Genomic DNA, 21,279 nt, shown 5'->3' on the forward strand with positions numbered 1-21,279 from the left:
TTAGCATTTCACGGATGTAGTAGGCCTGGCCAGTGAGCTTTAGCCATCCCCCACAGCCAGCTTCGGTATCAGTGTGATCTTTAATTTTTAAGTGTCAACATTGAAAGGTTTATACAGATTAAAAAAACAAAAACAATACAATATCCACAACCTTCACAACAATGAGAGCCTTCTGCCTCCAGGGGCAGATGGGCCTCTGTACCGTGAGCGTCAGGCACTGGGGCTAGGAGGGGCCCTGCCCTTCTCCCACCCCTGGCCTCAGTCTTAGCTTAAGGGGCAGCATGAGCCCCAGCACCTTGGCCTTTTGCTCTGTGGCAAGGACAGATGAGGGGAAAGGCCAGGCCCGGCACAGGAGTCCTGTATGTCTGGGCCTGTGTGGCGGGGAAGGAGCCTGCAGCCCTCGGCCAGCTTCTGCCCTCACGTTGCGTCCTGGCTGGGCTGGAGCAGAGAGGCAGCCAGAAGCAGGCCTGGCAGGTCCTTTCTCACCTGGCTGGGTGTCCTGGGGTCAGTGCCAGATTATAGTTGCTGCCCCCCTGCTTTCTAGCATGCACGTGGCAGCCAAGGCAGGAGGGCAGAGGGAGCAGAGTGGTGAGGGAGGAGGGGACAGTCTTTGGCACGTGCAAAAGCTGCTGAGGCCACAGGAGCCAACTGGCCTGGCCAGACCTGCGCTGTCACATACCGGACTCGGAGGGCTTGTGGGCCTGGTGAGAAAGGGGCACCATGAGAAGGGAGCCTGGTTTGGGGGCGCTCTAGCCCAGCACCCCGACCCCGGGCTCAGCCCTTACCTGGGTCTGATTGTGGCTGGTGCCAGTCGTGGATGTGGTGAACTCCGAGTACTTGTTCCCTGTGACCCTGCCGGCCCACCTTCTATACTCCTCCCTTACCTGTGGGGCCCAGAGTACCAGGTTAGGGAAGGGGCAGGCCCCAGGACTGGGGGTCCCACGCACCCCACCCATAGCAGCTGCAGCCCACCTTCTTGTTGAGCAGGCAGTGGAGCACAAAGAGGAAGAGGCCTTGCAGGCAGTTGAGGATGGTGAAGGTGTAGCTCAATGGCCAGCTCTGCGGGTTGAAGAGGAATAAGCCGAAGACCCAGGTGCAGCCCAGCACAAAGAGCTGAGCCATAGCCGTGATGGTCAGCACCCTGCAGGGGGAACAGGCTGTCAGTGGGGAAGGCCCCCCCACACACACCCTCCTCTCCCTGCCAGCCCCCTCCTGGCCCCAGCTCTCACCGGGCCTTTTTTAGTTTCTTCAGGTCTGGGTTGATCTCAGAAAACTTCTGTGTGAGCTTCCAGATAGTAGTCACGAAGATCACAGCGTTGCACTGGGTGGGCAGCACAGAATTTACATTAGGGGGAGTCCTTGGAACTGCAGGGAGAGAACAGGTCTCCTACGGCTCCTTGTGGGGCCACGTGCCTCAGGCTGTGGAGGTGGGGGCACTTACCAGAACGATGAGGGTCACGGGTCCTACGAAACTCCAGAGGAAGCCACCTTCAGGGTTCAACCAGCAACTGGGTGAGAGGGGAGGGTGCTGTCAGAGCCACAGAGCGGGCAGGGCACTGTGGCCCAGACTGTGCCCTCCCTCCCAACCACTGGCCTGCACTCACTAGTCGTTGCGGCCATAGCCGTCACTTTTGACGGCCGCGGAGACACCCACGATGAACAGGGGCACCCCGTAGCCGATCAAGCAGAGCTGCCACTTGCTCAGTCCCTGGCCCTGGAACACCCGCACCACCAGGAAGTAGAGCTCTACTCCCTCGAGGCTCATCCAGCAGAAAGCGGCCAGGAAGAAGTAATGCAGCAGTCCCGCCACCAGGCGGCAGCGCAGCCCCACCTGCGGGGCGGAGGCGGGGCGACGTCAGTGCGGGCGGGGCCGGCTGGGTCCGCCCTCGAAGAACCCTCCCTCAGGTGGGCGGTGCCGCGGGGTGAGGGGCTCGGCGACGAGTGGGAGGCGGGCGCAGACCGCGCGCTACGGCCAAGCCGCGTGCCTCCCGGGCTTGTGATCCTCACCAAGCCCCGGGAGTGGGCGGAGCTCTCCCTGTTCCGGGCCTCGCCGACCCAGCGGTCTGGTGAGGGGGCGACCCTCCACCGCGCCGGACCTTACCTTTTGGATGCTTCCTTCCTGGTTCTCGATGCCCGCCAGGAAGATGGCGGAGCCCACAAAGAGGCAGATGCAGAGGTGCAGGTGCACGGTGGTGCGCGAGCTCTGGATGGGCCGCACCAGCAGGAAGGTGAGAATGCACAACAGCAGGCAGACTAGTGACACCGCCAGCCCCACCTTGGTGATCAAGGCCAACTTCGGGTCCTACATGCAGGGTGGGGTGCGTGGGGCTCAGCGTCCTGAGGACTTCCTGTCCTCATGGGCCCCACCACCGAGACCCATCTGGGGTCTGCCTTGCAGGTCTCTGATCAAGCTGCTCACCTAACCCCCGCATCCTCTGCCCTCAACACCTGAGCAAGCTTGCTCCTCTGTGTCTCTCATCCTAAATATCACATCCCCTCCCCCCAACAACCATGGAGGAAGCAGGGGTCCCCGGTTCCTGGTGGGTCTCCCCACTAAACACTCAGACTTCTGAGAAGGTCCCCAGGGAAGCTTCAAGGCCACATCCTTCTTTTCTTTTTTTCTTTTTTCTTTTTTTTTCACATCCTTCTTTTCTAATACTGATTGTCCCATCTTTCTGAACTTCCTCTCCCTCATCTCAAATTTTACTCCTTCCCCACCTGCCATATTGTTAACTCACTGAAACCCACCTTTTTGTCCTTCCTGGACCTTTGGCCTCAACCACAGCCTCCCCTACTCTGCCTGGCCCATTCCAATTAAACGTGTGGACCAGTTTGCCTGTGGATCTCTGAGGCCACAAACAGAAAGTTGTGCTCGCTTAGGAGCGTTTAGTAATATTTTACAACTGAAAACAATTTGAAATGGACAGTCAGAAGGGGTGCCAGCCAGAGCAGGGTCTGCAGTGCCAGGCTACACCGTTTAGTTGCTGAACCATGGGGAGGTCTGCGGGGGGTGGGGTGGGGTGGTGCAGGGAAGGGGCTGGGAGCCATGAGGTGGGGCTCCCGGCCTGTGTGACCATATAGGGCCAGTTGGGCTATATCATCAAGAACCAGCTGCCTTCACGTCATGATCCCAGGTTGTGGGATGGAACCCGGCATCTGGTTCTTTACTCAGCCGGAGGCCTGCTTCTCCCTCTCCCACTCCCCCTGCTTGTGTTCCTTCCCTCGCTGTCTTTTTCTCCATCAAATAAATAAGATCTTAAAAAAAAAAAAAAGAACCAGCTGCCTATATTAACCTAGGCCAGCCTGGCCAGCTGTGGGCTGTTGAGGGTGGCCCCTGGCTGCTCACCTCTATGTCATAGTGGGCCATGAGGATGGCAAAGCTGCTCAGGTGGTTGCACTGGCAGGTGGTGCTGCCATTCCTGGTGCCCAGAGTTCGGCAGCCTGTGGTGGCCCAGTGCCCGCTCCTGTTGTCACTCTTCCAGAATGCACAGATCAGCTCCTGCCGTGGCCTAGGTGTCTCCTCCTGCTGTGGGCAGGTGGGAATGATTGGAAAGGTTAGCCTGGGGCCCATTCTTGGGTCCTGGGCTTGGCTTGAGCCCAAGGAGGGCTACTTTTCCTTTGATAAGTATTTACTGAGCAGCTACTTTGCTGTGTCCCCCGGCATGGCACACAATGAATGGGAAAGACACAAATCCCTGCCCTTTTGGGGTTGGCATGCTAGTGGGGGAGACAGATCTAAATAATAAATCTAACAAGTCAACTAGATAGCATGTTAGAAGGGGTGAGGTGCAATGGAAATAAGAAGGAAACAGCACGGGGGAGGCGGGGCATAACTACTAATTGTAATTTTAAATAAGGAGATCAGGGAAGGCCTAAAAGAGGAGTTCCAAAGACTGGAACCAGGTAAAGGACTGAGCCAGGTGGGAGAAAACTGTCCCAGACAGGGTACAGCAAGGCGGCCAAAGCCCTGAGGTCTGTGTGAGGAAGGAGCAGAGTGGGGGAATGAAGGCTGCATAGGAACTGCTGGGACCTTGGTTAAGAGGTGAGCAGTAGGGCTGATTCCTCCCCACCTGAGGACTCACTGTGTGGGAGAAGGCAAAGGTGACAGGGGAGTCAAGTTTCTCCGTGTTTGTGTTGCTCAGAAAGACCAAGTTGACTGCCGACACGATCTCAGCCTGGGCGCCGTGGACTGTACTTTGGTGGATCTTGCTCAGCTCAGCTTTCTTCTCAGTCTCCAGCTTCAGGGAGGCGTTGGCCAGCAAGTTCCGCATGTTCCAGCTGGAGAGGATGCCCATCACGGTGGGGCCTGGGGGGTACACAGGCTGGCTACCTTCTCCTGCCTTCCCTCCTCCCATTCCCGATCCTGTCTCTTAAGACCTCTGATTCAGGCTCTCCAACCCACCGTGATGCCCCCGGGGGCCCTAGCAATAACTCCATTTCCAGTTGTTGATATTCAGAACCTCCCCTCCAGCCACATCCCTGCTGTCCCAGCCCCCTCCTGCGGGCATCCCCTCGGATTCCCCGCCGGTACCCGAATCCCTGGCTTCAGCCGCCACATCCCAGTTCAGCAGCATCCGTGCATGGCTCTGACCGATGGTGATGTTTCCATCCCCATCCCCGTGCTCCTGGATCATCAGGGATAGCTCTGAGGAGAGAGGGGTAGTGACTGGGGGCTCTGGGTGTGGGATGGGGTTCCCGGCTAGGGCGGGGCAGGGCGAAATCTCACCTGTGTCTGAAGGGGAAGCATAGGTGAAGGAAGCTCCCGGCATGGCCTTGGCCAGCATTCTCAGGACTGTTTCGAGGCCCAAGAGGTAGCTGGTGGCCATGGAGTGCCTCTCAGTCAGGGACAGGGTCTCCAGATCTCTGGGAGTCTCCAGCATCGTATCCACTAACTGGATGAGATCCTGGGAATGATGGGTGACAGCTGGTGGGTTACTGTCCCGCAGGGGCTGCCAAAGGGCCCTGACCTCACCAGCCCCCTCCACCAAGGGGTATACTGCAGAACCAGCTGGGGTGGCCTGGGGGACAGTGGGGTGACAGCGGAATCACTGAGATGGTGCAGTGGTCAGAAGACAAGGGAGGGGGTTGACTAGAGGCTTGTATGCATGGACGGGAACAGTGGTGCCTGACTTGTCCCAGGCGCGGGCTTCCTGCCAGGCTCTGGTCTAGGTCTGCACTGCCCAGAAGAGTTGCCCACGAGCCACAGGTGCTCTCGAGCACCCCGGAATACGGTTCCACGTTGCAGTGGTCATATTTTGAATCCACTGGATCAAATGCGGTCTTCATGCTAATTTCACTCGTGTATTTTTGCTTGTTTATTTTAAAGTAGCTACTGGAAAATTTAAAAGGACACAGGGCCTCACCCGTTTCCACCGGGCTTAGCACAGAAGCGAAAGCTTTCACAGAATTCTCAGCGCGTGCCAGGCCCTGCCCTTTCTTTGAACTTCACTTCTATTAGTTCCCATGAAACCTTCAAACTGACTCTATAGAGTAGGCCCAGAGAGGGGGAGTCACTTGCCTCAGGTCACATAGCAGAAGGTGGCAATGGGGGGGGGGGGTAGGGTGGGAGGGATGGGGAGGATTTGAACCTTTGTGGTCTAACCTTAGAGGTGAAATTCCTAACTGCTCCATTTTTGGGCATCGTGTTCCTTCTGTGTGTGTGTGTGTGTGTGTGTGTGTGTGTACACGTTTTGGGGTGTGTATATGTGTCTGTATCTGTGTAACCCCTGCTTGGGCTGTCTCCACCCCCATGGAAGCATCCCTCAGCCACCCCCCATGCTGTCCAGGGGTCCCCCTGAGCTCGTGCTCTTACCTTCATGGTGTCCGGAGCCAAGTCTGGCTTGAAGGTTCTGCGCAGATGTTGGACTTTTACAAAGAAGTGGGACATGCTCTGTGGGGAGGGGACATGGGGAGGGGGGTCAGAGAGCCTCATTTGTGGGTGGGGGAGCTTGGGGAAAGAGGGTGGATCGGGCCGACTTCGAGGAGGGATTTCTGCCTCCTGGTCCCTGCTGGGGCCACTCACCTGGGTCTTTTTTCCAGGGGGTGGGGTCCAGATGGGGAAGGACATCTCTGCAGGGGATAGAGCAGCAGTTCATTAGGCGCGAGAGTGTCTGTGTGTGGAGGGGGTGGGGTCTGGGGTCAGGTCAGACCAGGTACCTTCACAGGTGGTGTTGCGCTGCTTATTCTGGAATCCGGGTTTGAGCTCCCAGCCCCGGCGGCAGCGGCACTTGTACGAGCCCACGGTGTTGATGCAGATGGTGGACTCATGGCACATAGGCTTCTCGGAGCTGCACTCGTCCACATCTGGGGACACAAAGTTCAGAGTCAGGACGCCTTTCCCCTCTGTGTCCTGCCCCCTCTTCCCTGTGTTAGTATCCACCCCACCCTTGGCTGGAGGTGATATCACCTGCTGACCCCACATCCTAGTGATGCAGGGGTCATGGGGAGTGTGAGGAGCCTGACATGGGAGCCCACCAGGGAGGGTCGGGACAGAGCCCTGTGCAGGGAAACAGGCAGGCCAGATGGCTGAGAAGCCATGTACAGATGGGCAGGTTGTGAATATAGAAATACCTTTGTCCCAGGTGGTAATTAGCTGCTGCCTGGGGACTCCAAGGAGCCTGCTCCTGGGCACCCCAGCTCCTTCCCCAGAACTGCCCCTCCCCGCCACCCCCGCCCCCTGCCGAATTAATGCCTGGCACAGCAGAGCACCCAGGGTTCCTTCAGGTGCCTCTGAATATGGGATCAGATGTGCTGAGTGTGGGTCTCCAGGAAGTGGCGTCTGAGCTCTGTACCTTCACAGACGGTGTTGTTTGGGCCATTGGGGGACCCAGGAATGGGCTTCCAGCCAGGGCGGCAGCGGCACTTGTAGCCCCCAATGTTGTTGAGGCAGTGGGTGGAGTTGTGGCATGGGTTCTGCCCCGACGTGCATTCATTCACATCTGAGGACAAAGCCAGAGGGTCCGTGTCCCCTCCACTCACTGCACCCGTTCTCACTGCCTGGCACCAAGGACCCTACCATTATTGTACTTGCTACCACCTGGTGACCTTCAACTTCAGTGGACCTTACAATGGCTTCCCTGCAAGACAGGCATGGCAGGGACCCTGGTCCTCGGTTTATAGACTGAAACCAGAAGAGGGGCTGCCTCATGGGGCCTGAACTTTCCAAGTTCTCTGGCCTGCTCCCTCCCCAGTTCTGGCTCAGGTTCCCTTTCTGGAAACTGGAGGTGATAACTCCCTCTGCTCCCATGTGACAGAGGACGAGGGATGAGGCCAGGAAGTGTACACAGAGGCCGGGGGCTCCACAAGGGAACCCCAGGCCCAGAAGGCCCTGCAGCCTTCCTGCTCTGTGGTGGGAACTTCCTGGGAGGTGACTCCTTGGGCAGAGCAAACCCGTGGTGTTTTGGGAACCTGAGAGCCTTCTCCCTCCTCCTGGGGCTGTGGGATCCACCTTGGCCCCTCCCCAGCTCCAGCGCAGCCTCACAGTGTCTGCCAGGGCCTCTACCTGTGCACAGATTTGGGTCGCCCGGTTTGAGCTGCAAGCCGGGCGGGCATTCGCAGGTGTAGCTGCCCTGGGTGTTGGTGCAGATGCTCGGGCTTTTACAGATGCGGGGTTTCTGCTGACATTCGTCCACATCTGCAGGGGGAAGGAGAGGGTGATGGGTGCCTGCAGCTGTTTCCTTGGATAGAAGCATCTGGAAGCCTCTGCTCTCTCCTCCTCAGTGAGTGGATGCCTTTTCTAATTCACATGGAGGCATGCTATGGGCGAGCATGGTGCCCAGATGTTTTGTTTCCAGATGTAGCCAGAAGTGGTCCAAGTCCGCCCCGTCTGCCAGCTCTGGCTCCCTCCTCTCTGGGCAGCTCCTAGCTGGGGCAGGGTCCTATAACCACCTGTGTCCCAGCCTGAGGACTTGGATAAGTCCAAGGTGGTCCTTCCTAGGAACCGTGTACAGAGGAAATGCTGCAACACAACTGGGACCTGTCATGGCTCCCAGCGATGGCCTTTGTCCTAACTCCCCCAGGATGGCCACTCACTGGCTGAGTTCTCGCTTGGAGTCCTGGTGACCCTCAGAGGGTGCTCCCATCCACGCTCACTCTGAGATTCCAGCTCCACGGAGATAGACAAGACCCACCCTAGAGCCAGGCCCTCCAAGGACGAGGCTTTTGGGCAAGGCAGGGAAAGTAAGGATGGTGCCAGACAGGCCAGAGCCTGCCGGGACAGGGGGCGCCAGGCTGGGGGGGACTGTGTCACTGATGTCCAGTCAGGCAGCCTTGGGCCAGTGAAGATGCGTTTCTCTGATTCCTGGGAAGGCATCCCCTGGACTGGCAGGAAGTGATGAGAACCTGCACCTGAGCAAGGCCAGCAGTAGGTGAGGGTGGTGGCCAGAGAGGGAGCAGGTGCTGGGGGTGAGAGGTGGCAAATGTTCCTGTCTTCTTGGCCCTTGGCCTCCCACCAGGATGCAGGGATGCGGACACTGGACTCCAATGACTAGGCTCCGTCTTCTGTCCCTGAGGGATCCGGTGCTCCTGAGGGACCTGGGTTGACCTCCTCAGGAGAGGGTCACACCTGGGGCAGTGGTCCTGGATGATGGCCTCTCTGGTCACCTGGTCCACACAGGAGCTTCTTGGTTCACCTGACTGTCCGAGTGTGTGTGCATGTGTGTATGTGGGGCGGCAGGGGGGTGGTGTCACCTGGTCCACCCCAGGCACAACATCCTCTGGGTCCTGGTCATCCAGACTGAACCAAAGCTCCTGAGAAGGATCGGGACAGAGCCCGGCGCAGGGAAAAAGAGGCAGGCCGGGTGGCTGAGAAGCCAGGGGCCGGGCATCAGGAGGAGCCTTCTCCAGGTGGGATGCTGGCCTGCTGTGCAGGTGGGCGACAGGCTGTGTGCCTCCTGGCAAATCTCCATCTTCCCGCCTTTCCTGATGAGGTACCTGGGTCCATGGTGGCCAAGGGTCTGAGGGGGCTCCTGGTCTGGGTAGGTCCATGTGGGCTCCAGTGGGGGCAGGTCTCACCCAGGCAGTTACTGATGGTGGCGAAGAGGACGGATACTACGCCTGAGCCCACCTCCTGCAAAGTGTCTTGAATGCCACTCGCCTCTTGTTTCATGCAAATAAGATGCCCAGGATGTAGGGGGACAGTCTAGACATCCGAAAGTGACCCTCTGGGGAGAGTTCTGAGCCTTGGGACTCAGAGAGGTTCGGCACACCAGGCGGGTACCCAGGACATCCTCTGATGCCTGGGGAAAGTGGAGCAAGGGGCCCACAGAGGGGCCTGGGTCTCCTGCCAGCAGCAGATCTGATGGCCACGACACGGCTACATGTGTCCTCAGCTGCGGCAAAGTCTGAGTCCGTGGCAGAGCTCCATCTTCAGGCAGCAGGCCCTGGGCCAAGCCAGCAGACTGTTCTCTCACTGTCGCCCAGCTTGAGGTCCACAGTGGTCTCTCTCCCGTCTCTTGTTCGTCCGTGTCCCTGCCTACCCACCTGACAGAATCCCCTTCTCTCAGCCCTGGTCTGTTCTAATACAGCAATGCAGCCTCTCAGTAACCACAGCCCCCATTTGTGCTGGGGGCTCACAACAGTTGGTAGGCGGCATCCCCATCCAGGCACACTGAGTGGGATCTGTGATCGCCATATACAGTTGTGCAGGTTGTTCAGTGCACAAAAGTGTCAGGCCCAGGAGGCCTGTGGGAGTTGAAACCCAGTCCACTCTCCATTCCCCAAAAATGCTGTGTTCACCTGGAGATGATGGACCTTTTTCCATTTCATGTAAAGGCTCTGTCCTCTGGCTAGGCCACATGTTTGGGGCACAACATTCACCCAGAAGCCCCTAGGGACCAGCAGTGCTGTGGACAGAGGCTTCCCCCTGGGAAGTGGTCCTCCCTTCACCCCCACCAGTGAGGCTCTGCAGCCTTCCGTCTGCATGCAGGTCTGGATGGGGCTAGGGAACAGGCTGTGGGCTCTTTTCTCCATAGCAGGGTAGGCCTATGGACCCACACCAGAGTCCTTTGGACCCTCAGGTGCACCTCGTTCTCACTTCTCACGCCTGCTCGCCTCCTCTGCTCTCTCTCTCTCTCTATTCTGCACTAACCCCCTCTCTCTGGTCGAGTGGCTGCCCCCACCCACCCACTGCTGGCCCTCTCTGCCCCCTGCGGATACCCAAAGCCCCTTCCCCCGCCTGCTCTTCTCCCTGGAAGGGGGACAAAGCCTGGTGATGCGTGGAGGCCGGGCTTCTCCTGGGCCCGAACCATGGCATCACTGGACAAGACCACAGCAAGAGATGTGACTATGGTGTGGGGTGAATAGGAGCAGCTGCTCTCCGTGCCCACCCTGGGGTGGACCTCAGGGGTGCCCATCCTGGAGGGGGTACATTAGATCATACTGAGGGTCATTCAAAATCAGACAGCCACGATTCTGTGCTTTGCTGCCTCTATCTTCCCAGCAATTCTGTGAGGTAAGCACCATCGTCAGATGGGTAAACTGAGGCACAGAGAGGCAAAAGAACTTGTCCAAAGTCACACAGTTAACAAAAGGCAAAGCTACTTTTCTATCTGTAAAAAATAGGGACTCTTTAAAAAAAAAAAACACAAAATCTCAATAGTATTATCACATCTTGTACATTAACAGTGACTTCTGAGTAAGTGTCCTGGCCAGTGTCTCAGATGCACTGCTATCAAGTAGAAAAGCAGGGATTTGGGCCCTTGGCCTTCACACTGCCCTGCCTCTCTGTGCTGGCGGCTCAGGCACAGGCATGCAGACATGGGTGCTGTACCCTCTCGCCTGGGCCCTGCCCCTGGGGATGATTCAGGAATGGCTCTGGTGAACTCCAACCTCATGGACAGGGTGATGGAAGATGTGGGGCAGTTCTTACCTTGACACGTGTTCTCACTCTCATTTTTGAACATTCTTGCCCCAGAAGCAAGCTCGTATCCTGGAATGCATGTGCAGTAGTAGCTCCCCTCTGTGTTCTGGCAGTCTGCAAATTTTCCACAGGACACTGCCGAGAGTGGTCCACACTCATTAATGTCTGGAACACAATGGGGCAAAGGGTCACCTCCCAAAGACATGAGTTCCTTCAGGAAGAGATCCCTATCCATCACCTGACTCCCCAGCATGGGGGCTGATACTTAATCAGTGTCTTTTTGGGAAAAGATTAGATGCTTAAGCTATGCTGCAGAGGCTGGGCTGCAGCTGGAGCAAGACATTCCTGAAGCCCACTTAGCTCTCTTCTCTGTCCTCTGGCTGGCATCCTGGATTTGGGTTTGTTCAGTAGGGAGTGCAGAGATGGGGGTGGGGCGTGGGTGTCAGCTCTGCATCTTCCTCCCCCATCCTGGAAGGGCTAAGTGAAACCAGACTCCAGACCTCCACTCTCTCCAAGAAGCCATGTTTATTTACTTATTTTCCACCTTTCTATCTTGTCCTTTCTATTTCTCTGCCCTTGAGAACAATCCCAAGACCAAAGGCTGAGAACCCAGCCACCACTGACATCCCTCACAGGCGCTGGGCTATGCCCCACCGTCTCCGTGCCCCTCCACCACCCCAAGCCCCTGTACCATCACAGCTCTCCAAGAGGCTGGTGAAGATCACCCCAGAAGAAGAACTGAATCCCGGGGAACAACGACAGGCGGTGGCATTGACACACGTGGAATTCGCAGGGCACCAGCGAGCACAGTCTGTGGGGAAGGTTACCAGTGTCAGAAGGTGAGGTCTGAGCCAGGTGCTCCGGAGGAGGGCAGGGCCATCTCCAAAGGAGGGGTTGCTGGGAGGGGCAGCCCGGCCTCCCCCTGTAGCAGGTGTCCCTCCTGCCTTGGCTGTGGGGGTGCAGGGACCCTCCCCCAGGCTCTGGCTGTGGACTACTTTGCTCTCAGCAGACTCACCACTGGTTTTCTGGGACCCAGCTTCCAACAGAATCAGGAAGATACCCAGCACTGGAAGAGAGAGAGAGGGTGTGTGTTGGGGCGTGCCCAGAGCAGGGAAGGACTGATGGAGAACTGAGGTGGACACATCTGGGGGAAGAGGGTTGCCGAGCCCTCCCAGACTGGGGCTCTGTCCGTCACTAATGAGAGGGCGAGCAGCCCTCCCTGGACACCAGCGCTTACAGCCACCTGTCTGCCACCATCGCCTGGGGATGGGTTTCAGACGGAGGGTGAGGAAGGGGCCCAAGCCCGATGGGGGTCTTGGCTCCTGCCGACCTGTGACAACAGTTGAGTAAACAGATGGGAGGTGGGTGGCCCTGGTTCAAATCCCAGACCTTAGCCAGGTGATCTCAGGTCCCAGCATCTCAGTTTTCCCATCCATTGAATGGGAATGATGACGGACCACCCTTCCTTGCGGTGTGTGAGATCTAAGCACGTGAATGCTGCCTGGTATGTCCAAGTGTTTATATCATCGTTGCTTTACATGAAGGTGAAGGGGTTGGAGCAAGTGCTCTCTCGGATGCCCCGGAATCTAAGGTGCTCTGGCCCCCTGGATCCTGGCTCGGGGACACAGGTGCACACGTACCACACCCACAACATCTGTCATCCCAACAACTGGCTTGAGATGCAGTGGTGACAGTTCACCCCCGGCTCCCCGCACACAGGAAGACACTGTGGGCTCACACCGGGGTGGGGGTGCTCTTCTCCTGCCGTCCTTGCTGCTCAGGGGCACCCTGCACCCCAGGCATGTGTTTGGGGGTCCTCCTCAAGTCAGCAGGGGCTCTAGGGACAGGAAGCTCCTTGTTCACCAGTGAAAGAGGCTCGGAGATAGTGATGGAGAGAAAATAAGGAGAGGGAAAGAGAGGAACAGAGAGAGAGAAAAGGAGCCAGAGACACAGAGAGAGGAGAAAGCGGAGGGAGGGAGCAGAGAGGTGTGAGGGAGAGAAACAGACAGACGTTAAGGCAGTGCTAGACATGGACGGAGAAGCAGGACACTCACGGACAGACAGAGAGCAAGATGGCGGAGATTGGACAAAGAGATTTAGAGATAGATCGAGAGCAAGATCGGGAAACAGAGACACAATTAGAAGGAGGGGGGTGAATGGGAAGAGGGAGCCGGCGGGGGGTGGGGGAGGAGAGTGCCTAAGCAGCAGGTGGGGGCGTGGGAAGGGCTCGGGGATGTGTCCAGTCTCTGCCAATCTGGGAAGGCTGGCGAAGCTATGGACACCCCTCTTATCCGGGGAGACCCAAAGCAGGGTGGTGGGTGGAAGGTTGGGGGCCGGGAGGGAGGGCAGGAGGGCATGAGTCACTTCCTGGGCCAAGGGGAAGGGATGACTCACACTCTATTGCCCCTGGATGGGGCTCCCAGGGGAATTCTGGGCTTGGCTATTGGGAGCACAGCTTGAGGGCCTATGGGGGATACAGACTTGAGGGTACCCCAAACATTTAGTTCCTGTGTCTAAATCAGATACCACTCAGGCCAGTGGGGGTCCAGAGATCCCCCTCCCACAGGTCCTCCCAGCCAAGGTAAACTGAGGTTGGAATGCCCTTCCCTTCCCTTGAATGAGGATCCCTTTCTTCCTCCTCTCTGGCCACAGGGCTTGACTCGTCCCTTAGCCGAGATCCACTTCCTCTTTGTGGGACAGACCACAAAAGGACCTTCTCTGGCAGGGTGGGAACCGGACTGATGTGTCCCCAGCTCCCAAAACCCCAAATAGCAACCGTCATGCTCAGACCTGCCCTAGGAGGCAGGGGCTCTGGTCATGTCCACTCTACGGATGGACAAACTGAGGGTTGGAGCCCAGAAGAGCCTGGTGAGAAAAGGGGCACTGAGGAAAGCAGAATGGAGTTCAAGTTCCCCAGACCCTGGTGTTTGGGGGGATTCTTTTGTGCCCTGTCCTCTCCACTGGGGCCGGGCTGGGATCTCCTCCCCGCCACCCCCCCTCCAACCAAGGCTGCTGGGCCAGGCCTTCTCCATCTGGGGCCCTGGAAGTCACCCAAACAGGAGCTGGGAGAGGAGCTGCTGGTCATCCTCTCCGAGTCGCATCTGGTTTGCATTGCCTGTGGAGCCCTGAGCAATCGATTCTGGCTTAGGGACCCTGGCGGGGGGGGGGGGGGCGTCACCCTCCTCTTGCTCCTCCTGCTAAGGGTCCCCTAGCCCAGACCCCAGACCCACCAGTGTCCAGCCCAGAAGGCAATAAGACAAATTAAGATAAAAAATAAAATCCTGTTTCCTCAATTCTTACTGTGAACCAGGAATAGTTTGTGTCCAACTCACTCAACACTTAACCCTATAAAGTGAAGACCAGGTTCCCCCCCTCCCCATTTTACTGATTTCAGGGGCTCCATGACTTGGCTCCAGAGACACACGGCCCTCCATGAGTTGTGACCCACTTCGACTCCTGCCCTTGCTCCCGAGGAAAGCCAGGGTGGAGCTTGCGGGTGGGGCTCTGCTCACGCTTGGCACCCTGGGCCACCACAGGGAACCCCCGTCCCTGTGGCCCAGGGAAGCTCTGGTTGTGGCACCCCAAATGTCATTTCTCCACTCTCTTTGTTGCCTGGTTGCTCAGGCAACAAGCTGTCCTGATAACCATAACCGTTAGAGACACCCTGGGTGGGGCGCGTAGGGAGGAGGGGTGGGGTGGGGGGAAGTCGCGGTAAAAAATCAAGTTCAAACCCACAGCAGGCAAAATTCTTTCAACCCACAGTGGAGTCCTGGCTGGGTCTGGGGGAGGAAGTGTGGGGTTCTCTGCGGCTGCCCCTGTCACTGAGACAATGGGGGACATGTTGGGAGTACCCCCCCACCCAGTAAAGCGGTCCTGTCTCCTAGCTCCCATGCCCTATGTTAAAAGCAGTTCCCTACAGGGTCCCAGCCTCCTCTCCTTCCCCCATGCCGCAGTTCACCTTCTTAGGGGGGCAGCCCTCAAAGTGTTTCTGGGCAGAGCCCAGAGATATGAGTGGGCATGGGGGCTCCTAGAGCACATTGGGGGTTTTTGCCCAGGCTGGGGGTGCCCCCGCTCTGCCAGCCCTTCTCTTCATGTGCCCGCCTGGCCATGTGGCTTCCTCCCCTGCAGGGGCCCCAGAGCCGCCAGCCACACCTTCCATTTCTCTGCAGGGCAGGGAGTGCCAGAGCACCCAGGGGTGCTTTCATAGCCCCCTTGTCCCTCCCAAGCAGGGTCCCCAAATCCTTACCTTGAAGGAGGAGAAGGAAGCTGCAGCGGCGGGGGCCTCCCATGGTCTGAACTGCCGGCTGGGGAGGCAGAGGATGGGCAGGGCTGTCCAGTCTCCCCAGGCTGGGCAGCTGCGCGGTGTCCCGAGGCTGGCTGGCTGGGACTTTATGAAGGGGGGGGGGAGGACAGAGGCTGGCCCAGGGCCCTCCCCGGAACTGGCGGGGCAGCTGGAAGCCAACAGGAAAAGTGCAGTAAACACAGACCCAGAGGCGTTGCATGGGCTCACACCACACACACACACACACACACACACACACACACAGTCTCACGTGGGAACAACCTGCTCTGCTCGCAAATCCTCTGCCTCCCGTTCCACCATGTGAGCGACTGACAAACTCTGGCCCCCGTGAGCCTGGGCTGGCGAGAGCCCAGCGGAAAGTGGGGCTGTGCAGGCAGGGGCGGGGTGGGAGTCGTGCCCGCGGCGCCGCCTGGCTCTTCTTGCAGGGGTGTTCAGGTTGGGGAGGCTATGTCAGAAACGGCTTGGGGCTCACGTGTTGGGGGCAACCTGTGTCCCCTGCCTTGGCATGCCTGCCTGAGTCTCCAGGGCCGGCCTCTGAGCCAACAGCAACCCCCATCCCTGCTTTCCAGGTGAGGAAACTGAGGTCCGGAGACAAGAGTCCAAATGGGAGGGAGGGGAGTACCTTGAAGGGGCCCCTCACGGGGGCCAGGCGGGCACCAAGAGGAGAAACTGGGGGGCCATGGGCCACCATGCTTCTGGCGCTGGCCTTTCTGGGCCAACCTGCCCCGGTGTGGGAAACTTAACATCGAAGGGGCTCCTGGGCAGCAACAGAGAATCACGTGACGATGATGAAGTTCTAGAACCTAGGTGAGGTTCGGTGGGCTGAGGTCTGGAGCCGATGACCAGGAAAGAATTCTTGAGACATCTTTGGTGCAAAATGGTGGTTTATTAAAGCACGGGGACAGGACCCGTGAGCAGGAAGAGCTGCTGCCCCGGGTTGTGAGGGATGGCAGGTTATGTACCCTGAGGTTGGGGGAAGGTGAGGGAAAGGGAGGTTTCAACGGAGTTTTCATATGCTAAAGAGGGCGTACAAGGTGCCAGGGCGCGGGAGGTCTCACGGCTTGATCAATGTTGTCTTTTGGCAAGCCCTTAACTTCAAGATAGTCGGGAGACTCCTGTCTTGCAGGATTGTGATCTCTGCAAGTTAACTATTTGTTTCTCATTTATGGCGGTCAGGGGTGCCTGAGGAATGTCACGCATATTACCGAGGGGAGCGGGTGGAGAGGGGGGGCAAGGTGCCAGCTTTTGCTCTGTCCTCAGGCAGCCTCCTGCTCCCTCATCAATGAGAGAGTTGTTTCCTTTTCTAATAAATCACAGGACTGGCTTGTCTCCTGAGCCATCAAATAATTTTTTTTAAAAGACACTATTATTTATACAACACTTAATTGGAGCCAGGCGTGATTCTCCTAGAATTATCCATGCATCTATCTTAACCCATTGATTCTGCCGAACTCGAGGCAGGTGGGGCTATGATTTTACAGAGCGGGAGGTCAAGGCGCTGATAACAAGTAGCTGAGCGGGGACCCAGTCCTCCAGTTCCTGCCCACAGCTCAAGGTCCAGAAGAAAGTCTCTACGAGGAGGTGCTAATGTGTCTTTGAACACCTCTGGGGCCCTGGGGCTGAGCTGTGGTGGTATCCAGCCTGGACCCAAGTATCATTTGTTTTTCCATTTACCAACTCTTGGGGCAAAGAGAGGGTTTTACAACTAGGATGTCAATATAGTTTCCTTTTGGGTTTTTTTTTTTTTAATTTTTTAAAAAGATTTTACTTCTTTATTTGACAGACAGATTACAAGTGGGCAGAGAGAGACTGAGGGCGCCCCTAATGTTTCCTTTAAATGAAGGGCTTCAGGGCCGCAGAGTGTAGAAAATTAAAGAAAATATGAAATACATGATAGGTCGAAGGGGAAAGATTGCCGGTCATGGAAAAAAAGGGTCATGAGTGGAGGGAGCCCAGCCACTGCCAGAATTAACCCCTTCCTGCCTTTCCCTCCCATCCCCATCCCTTTGTTCTGGGTGGTGCATGGCAAGGGTTTTGCTGGCGACTCAAGGGGTTCGGGCATGGGGGCAGGAGGACCCAGGAGGAGGCTGGGAGGTGGGGTGACCAGATCAGGTCTGGAGTGGATTTTTGAATTTTTTTTTTTTTTCCAGAATCTGGAAACCTCAGGGCTGGACATCCCCTTTCCTCAGGACTGCAGGTCAGACAGTGGGTAGCTGGAGAAGCTGGGGCTTGGGGAGGTCCAGCTTGGGGGAGGTAGGAGGAGCCGTCCTGGGTACTGTCCCCACATCTATCCTCACCCTTGGTGGCCATCTATTCTTTGGCTTTTTCTTCCCTGGTGTGTGTCTTGGGCCCTTGGAGCAGGTCTGAATTCCCTGGGACTGTTTTCCTGTCTGGTGAATGGGATTAAAATGCCTGCCCACTGGCCTCAGGGTGAGGAAGGAACAGGGTAACAGGAGGAAAGGCTCAGAGATGTTGGGTCCAGGATGGGGAGAGGCACAAAGAAAGATAACCTTAGCATCACCACCGCAATCTGGCCTGTCAGCAAGTCCTGGGGCCCTGCCCTCAGATAACCCAGAATCTCCCCACCTCTCCTTCTCATTGGCCCCCCACGCTGGTCTAGGGCTGTCATCTCCAGCCTTGGTGTTCTGGCTCCTGCCCCCACACTCTGTGCCTCTCACAGTGACCCTGAGGACACCTGTGAACACCTGAGTCAGGTCACACCCCTCCTCAGCTCAAGAGCCCTCCAGGGCTCCCAGCTCACGGGTAAAACCCCCAGTCCTCCCACAGCCCATAAGACCCTGTGTGTTCTGCCCTGTCACCTCTGTGCCCTCACCTCCTCTTGCTCTTTCCGTGCTCACTTGGCTGCTGCTTTCCTTGTGGAAAACACCAGGCACATTCTGACCTCAGGGCTTTTGCACAAGCTGTTGCCTCTGCCTGGAACATTCTTACCTCCGATAACCATCTGGTTCCCTCAGTCCTCCCCTTCATGTTTTGGTTCAGTTTCCTGACCCACCCCTCGAGTCCACATACAATCCTCCCCCATCCTCAGCACCCCAGCTCCTCCCAATGTTCTCGATTCTCCGTATTCTCGCCGCCTCCCATCACGGACTCTACCTACTTACCTCGCTTACTGTCTGCCCACACCCCCTCCACTCCGGTCCATTCGCGTCTCTGCAGTCCGTGGCACAGAGCCTGCACCCAGTAAGTCTCCATACTTCGTACCCACCCCCTCAACACACCCCTGTCGCTGCCCCCTGCTGAAGGAAACCCCCTTCAGGCTTCCTGATCTGGCCCTTGCTGGGGTGGCACACTGTTCCTTCTCCTTCCCTCTGTCCTTAAGTTCCAGCCCCGCCGACCTATTTGGCAACGCCACCCCCAACTCCCCAGACAATCTTGTGACCTCTGTGCCACAGCAGGGAGGCAGGGACATGATGGGTCCCTATGTATCCGAGGGGAAACTGGCACCTGGAGTGCTGGGCCACTGGCAGGAGGCTCCTCACCTAAGAAGTGGCTGAGCCAGGATTATTCAATCACTACTATTATTACTGCTACTACTAATAATACTATTTATACTGTATTCTATTCTATGTTTTGATGATTGTAGCTACAGCAGTAACAAATCATCCTGGTGGAAGGCAGTGCTCATCCAGCACCTACTGCTCACCAGGCCCCCTTCTAAGCACACTACAGAGACTGAGCTCCCTGATCTTACCCACAGCCCTAGAAGGCAGGTGCTGCGATTTCCGTTCGTGGGGCGGGCTAGCGGAGGCACAGCACCATGAAGGGACTTGGAGTCACAGGGCATGCCCATCTCAGATCAGAGGACCCCAGCAAGCCCCATCTCTCCCCCTCTGGGACCATAGGGTCTTGGGCAGGTGATGTCCCTGGGCCTCAGTTTCCTCAGCTGTGAAATGGCTGGCACCTTGCCAAGCACAGGCAAGGGTCATAAAAGAGAGCACAGATTGCAAGGGTGTAGCTAGGAGGGGACGCTCAGTGAACAGCAGCTGTAGCTCTTAGGGTACGCCCCTTCTCTTTGCTGCGGTGGGGAGGGAGACAAGGAGACCTCAGGGTCCTGCCTCCCAGCCTCTTGTGCTGCCTACCTATGCCCAGCACCCACGCTAGCCCTTGCTGAAGTGGGGGGTCAGATGGGGTCTCTGGCTGGAGGGGGACTAACAGGAAGCCCCCTGCCTGGGAGACAATGGCAGAGGAAGGGGCCGGGCCAGCCCCCACACGGATGAGCCCAGCTGCGGCTCCAGGAGGGCGGCACAGCTATTGTGAGTCCAGACAGCTGTCCCTGAGCCAGGAAGCCCCAGGAAGCCAGGGAAGAAAGTGGGAGGTCGCTGGCCGACCCTGACCCCCAACCCAGGCCAGGCCTGACAATGGACCCTTTGTCTCCTCCTGCAGGCTGGACACCTGGATTCCACCCCACGCCCCCAGGCTGGGCCCCCAGGGTCCCCCTAAGGACATGCCTAGCCCCAGCTGGCACCCTCCTAACCCCCTGCCACCCACACTGCCCAGCCCAGCCTGGGGAGTTAGCAGGCAGTGCTGAGCTGCCGTATTTATAGTTCCCTGGCACTGCTGAGCAAACTTCTAAATATAGTTGCCGAGCTATTTGGGGCCTCGGCCCGGGGTGCAGTGGGAGTGGAGGGCACCGCACGTGTGCCTCCCTGGCCTGGGCCCTCGAGAGGGCTTATGCCTGTCTCCCGGGGCTGAGGCTGTGGAGGGGGGTCCTGGGGGTGCAGTTTGTCTGTCTGAAGGGGGGTACACAGAGAGAGGCACAGTGGAGTTGCTCAGAGCCACAGCACAGGGAAACTGCCCGAAAGAGGTGCAGGCGCGTTCCAGGCCCAGGAGGAGGACACACATCTGTGCCTGGTGCCCCCAATGTCCCATTCCTCCACTTCTTTCACGCCAAGAGCTACCGGGGTAGGGAAAGTGGACCGAGGTGTCACCACAATGTTCTCAGCTTCTAGGAAATAAAGGCCCCCAGGAAGTTGCAGGGACAGCCCTGAACCCCAAACAAACCCCAGCTCCTAGCAACCCACTTCCCCTTCCCCATCAGGGCTGACCTCACTGGTGGCCCGTGTGGGGGGTGGTGACAAGGCTGGGGGTTGGGGTGGGGCTATAAATAGCCAGTTTATAAGCAGCTGCTGAGCCAGCTGGGGCAGAGGGTGGCTCTGGAGCCCAGAGGGCTTCTCACGGACAGCGGGACCCCAAAGTGTCACCCCCTCCCAGCAGTGGCCAAGATTTAGGGAAGTAAGGGGGACACGAGGAACAAGTTGCTTAAAACCAGCAAAGTCAATGATTCCTTAAAGTAGCGCCCTAAAAAATAAAAATAAAAATAAAAATAAAAAAATAAAGCACCACTTTAACTCGATGGCCCCTGAGACTTGAAGGAAAGCTTAGCGCTTCCTCAGCTATGGGCTCACGGGATTGGAATATCATACAGTCAGAGAAAAAGAATGCCAGGGGTGTGCCCCCAGCTGGGCTGCCTCTTGGCAACATGCTCCTTTCTTAATTTAAAAAACAGAGGGGCGCCTGGCTGACTCAGTTGATGGAGCATAACAAGTCTTGATGTTGGGGGTTGTGGGTTTGAGCCCCACATTAGGTGTAGAGATTGCTTAAAAAATAAAATCTTTTTTTTTCTTTTGAAGTAGGCTTCACACCCAGCGTGGAGCCCAACACAGGGCTTGATCTCATGACCCTGGGATCAAGCCCAGAGCTGAGATCAAGAGTCCGACACTTAACTGACTGAGCCACCAAGGTGCCCCTAAAAATAAAATTTTTAAAAGAAAGAGTGAAGTGCAAAAATCTTCATTTATTTGACGGGGGTTCACGGTAGAAATTTTTTTTTTTTTTTTTTTTTGCTCTCCTGAGGCGTAATTGACAAAATAGTGATAGGCTTAAAGCATATGACACGATGATTTGATTGTAGTAGAATCCTGAGGAAAAAAGAAGTGCCAAAAGCCCCACACAAAAGCCACCCTCATTGTAAAGCTCACACACAGAGAAAATGAAACAAGTTAAGATTTCAGAATACAAACATATGTAAACATACTTTCAGAAAGCCCGTGGGGAAGGGAATAAGAAAGAGAACCCTGGGTGATGGAAGGAGGAAGCA

The 21,279-nt window shown here is 57.0% G+C and overlaps 1 protein-coding gene and 1 long non-coding RNA gene across 13 annotated transcripts; one reads left to right on the forward strand and one right to left on the reverse strand.

Moving 5' to 3' along the window:
• Nucleotides 1-61: 61 nt before the first annotated feature.
• ADGRE5 (adhesion G protein-coupled receptor E5) lies at nt 62-18,872 on the reverse strand. 12 transcript variants are annotated; one of them, XM_082708561.1, is made up of 21 exons: nt 18,284-18,393; nt 15,105-15,309; nt 11,874-11,924; nt 11,550-11,669; nt 10,868-11,023; nt 7,502-7,633; nt 6,792-6,938; nt 6,157-6,303; nt 6,023-6,069; nt 5,813-5,890; nt 4,727-4,904; nt 4,532-4,645; nt 4,083-4,306; nt 3,347-3,523; nt 2,102-2,302; nt 1,605-1,831; nt 1,442-1,508; nt 1,230-1,321; nt 973-1,141; nt 786-884; nt 62-701 (listed from the first exon to the last, which is right to left on the reverse strand). In XM_082708561.1, the coding sequence occupies exons 2-21, from the start codon at nt 15,145-15,147 to the stop codon at nt 672-674; spliced, it is 2,499 nt and encodes an 832-aa protein (XP_082564687.1). In that variant the 5' UTR covers nt 15,148-15,309; nt 18,284-18,393; the 3' UTR covers nt 62-671. The 12 variants fall into 12 exon arrangements, with proteins under 12 accessions (XP_082564687.1, XP_082564689.1, XP_082564686.1 ...); XM_082708563.1 differs by having other exon boundaries at nt 3,347-3,526; nt 18,284-18,387; XM_082708560.1 differs by lacking the exon at nt 18,284-18,393 and adding an exon at nt 15,784-15,877 and having other exon boundaries at nt 3,347-3,526.
• LOC309853394 lies at nt 15,642-20,969 on the forward strand. The gene is made up of 2 exons (XR_014305650.1): nt 15,642-15,730; nt 17,312-20,969. It is a non-coding gene; the product is annotated as an uncharacterized lncRNA (long non-coding RNA).
• The last annotated feature ends 310 nt before the right edge of the window (nt 20,970-21,279 follow it).

This window comes from Mustela nivalis (assembly GCF_964662115.1).
Source record: "Mustela nivalis genome assembly, chromosome: 1".
In the NCBI taxonomy this organism is placed as follows: Eukaryota; Metazoa; Chordata; class Mammalia; order Carnivora; family Mustelidae; genus Mustela; species Mustela nivalis.

Excerpts from the sequence above, each read along its gene's own strand:
- ADGRE5 (XM_082708560.1), bottom strand. The coding sequence starts at position 15,852 with ATGGTGGCCCATGGCCCCCCAGTTTCTCCTCTTGGTGCCCGCCTGGCC. Across the intron at positions 6,070-6,156 it reads GCGCAACACCACCTGTGAAG|AGATGTCCTTCCCCATCTGG; the intron begins GTACCTGGTCTG and ends TATCCCCTGCAG. Across the intron at positions 2,303-3,346 it reads TGGCCCACTATGACATAGAG|GACCCGAAGTTGGCCTTGAT; the intron begins GTGAGCAGCCAG and ends CCCTGCATGTAG.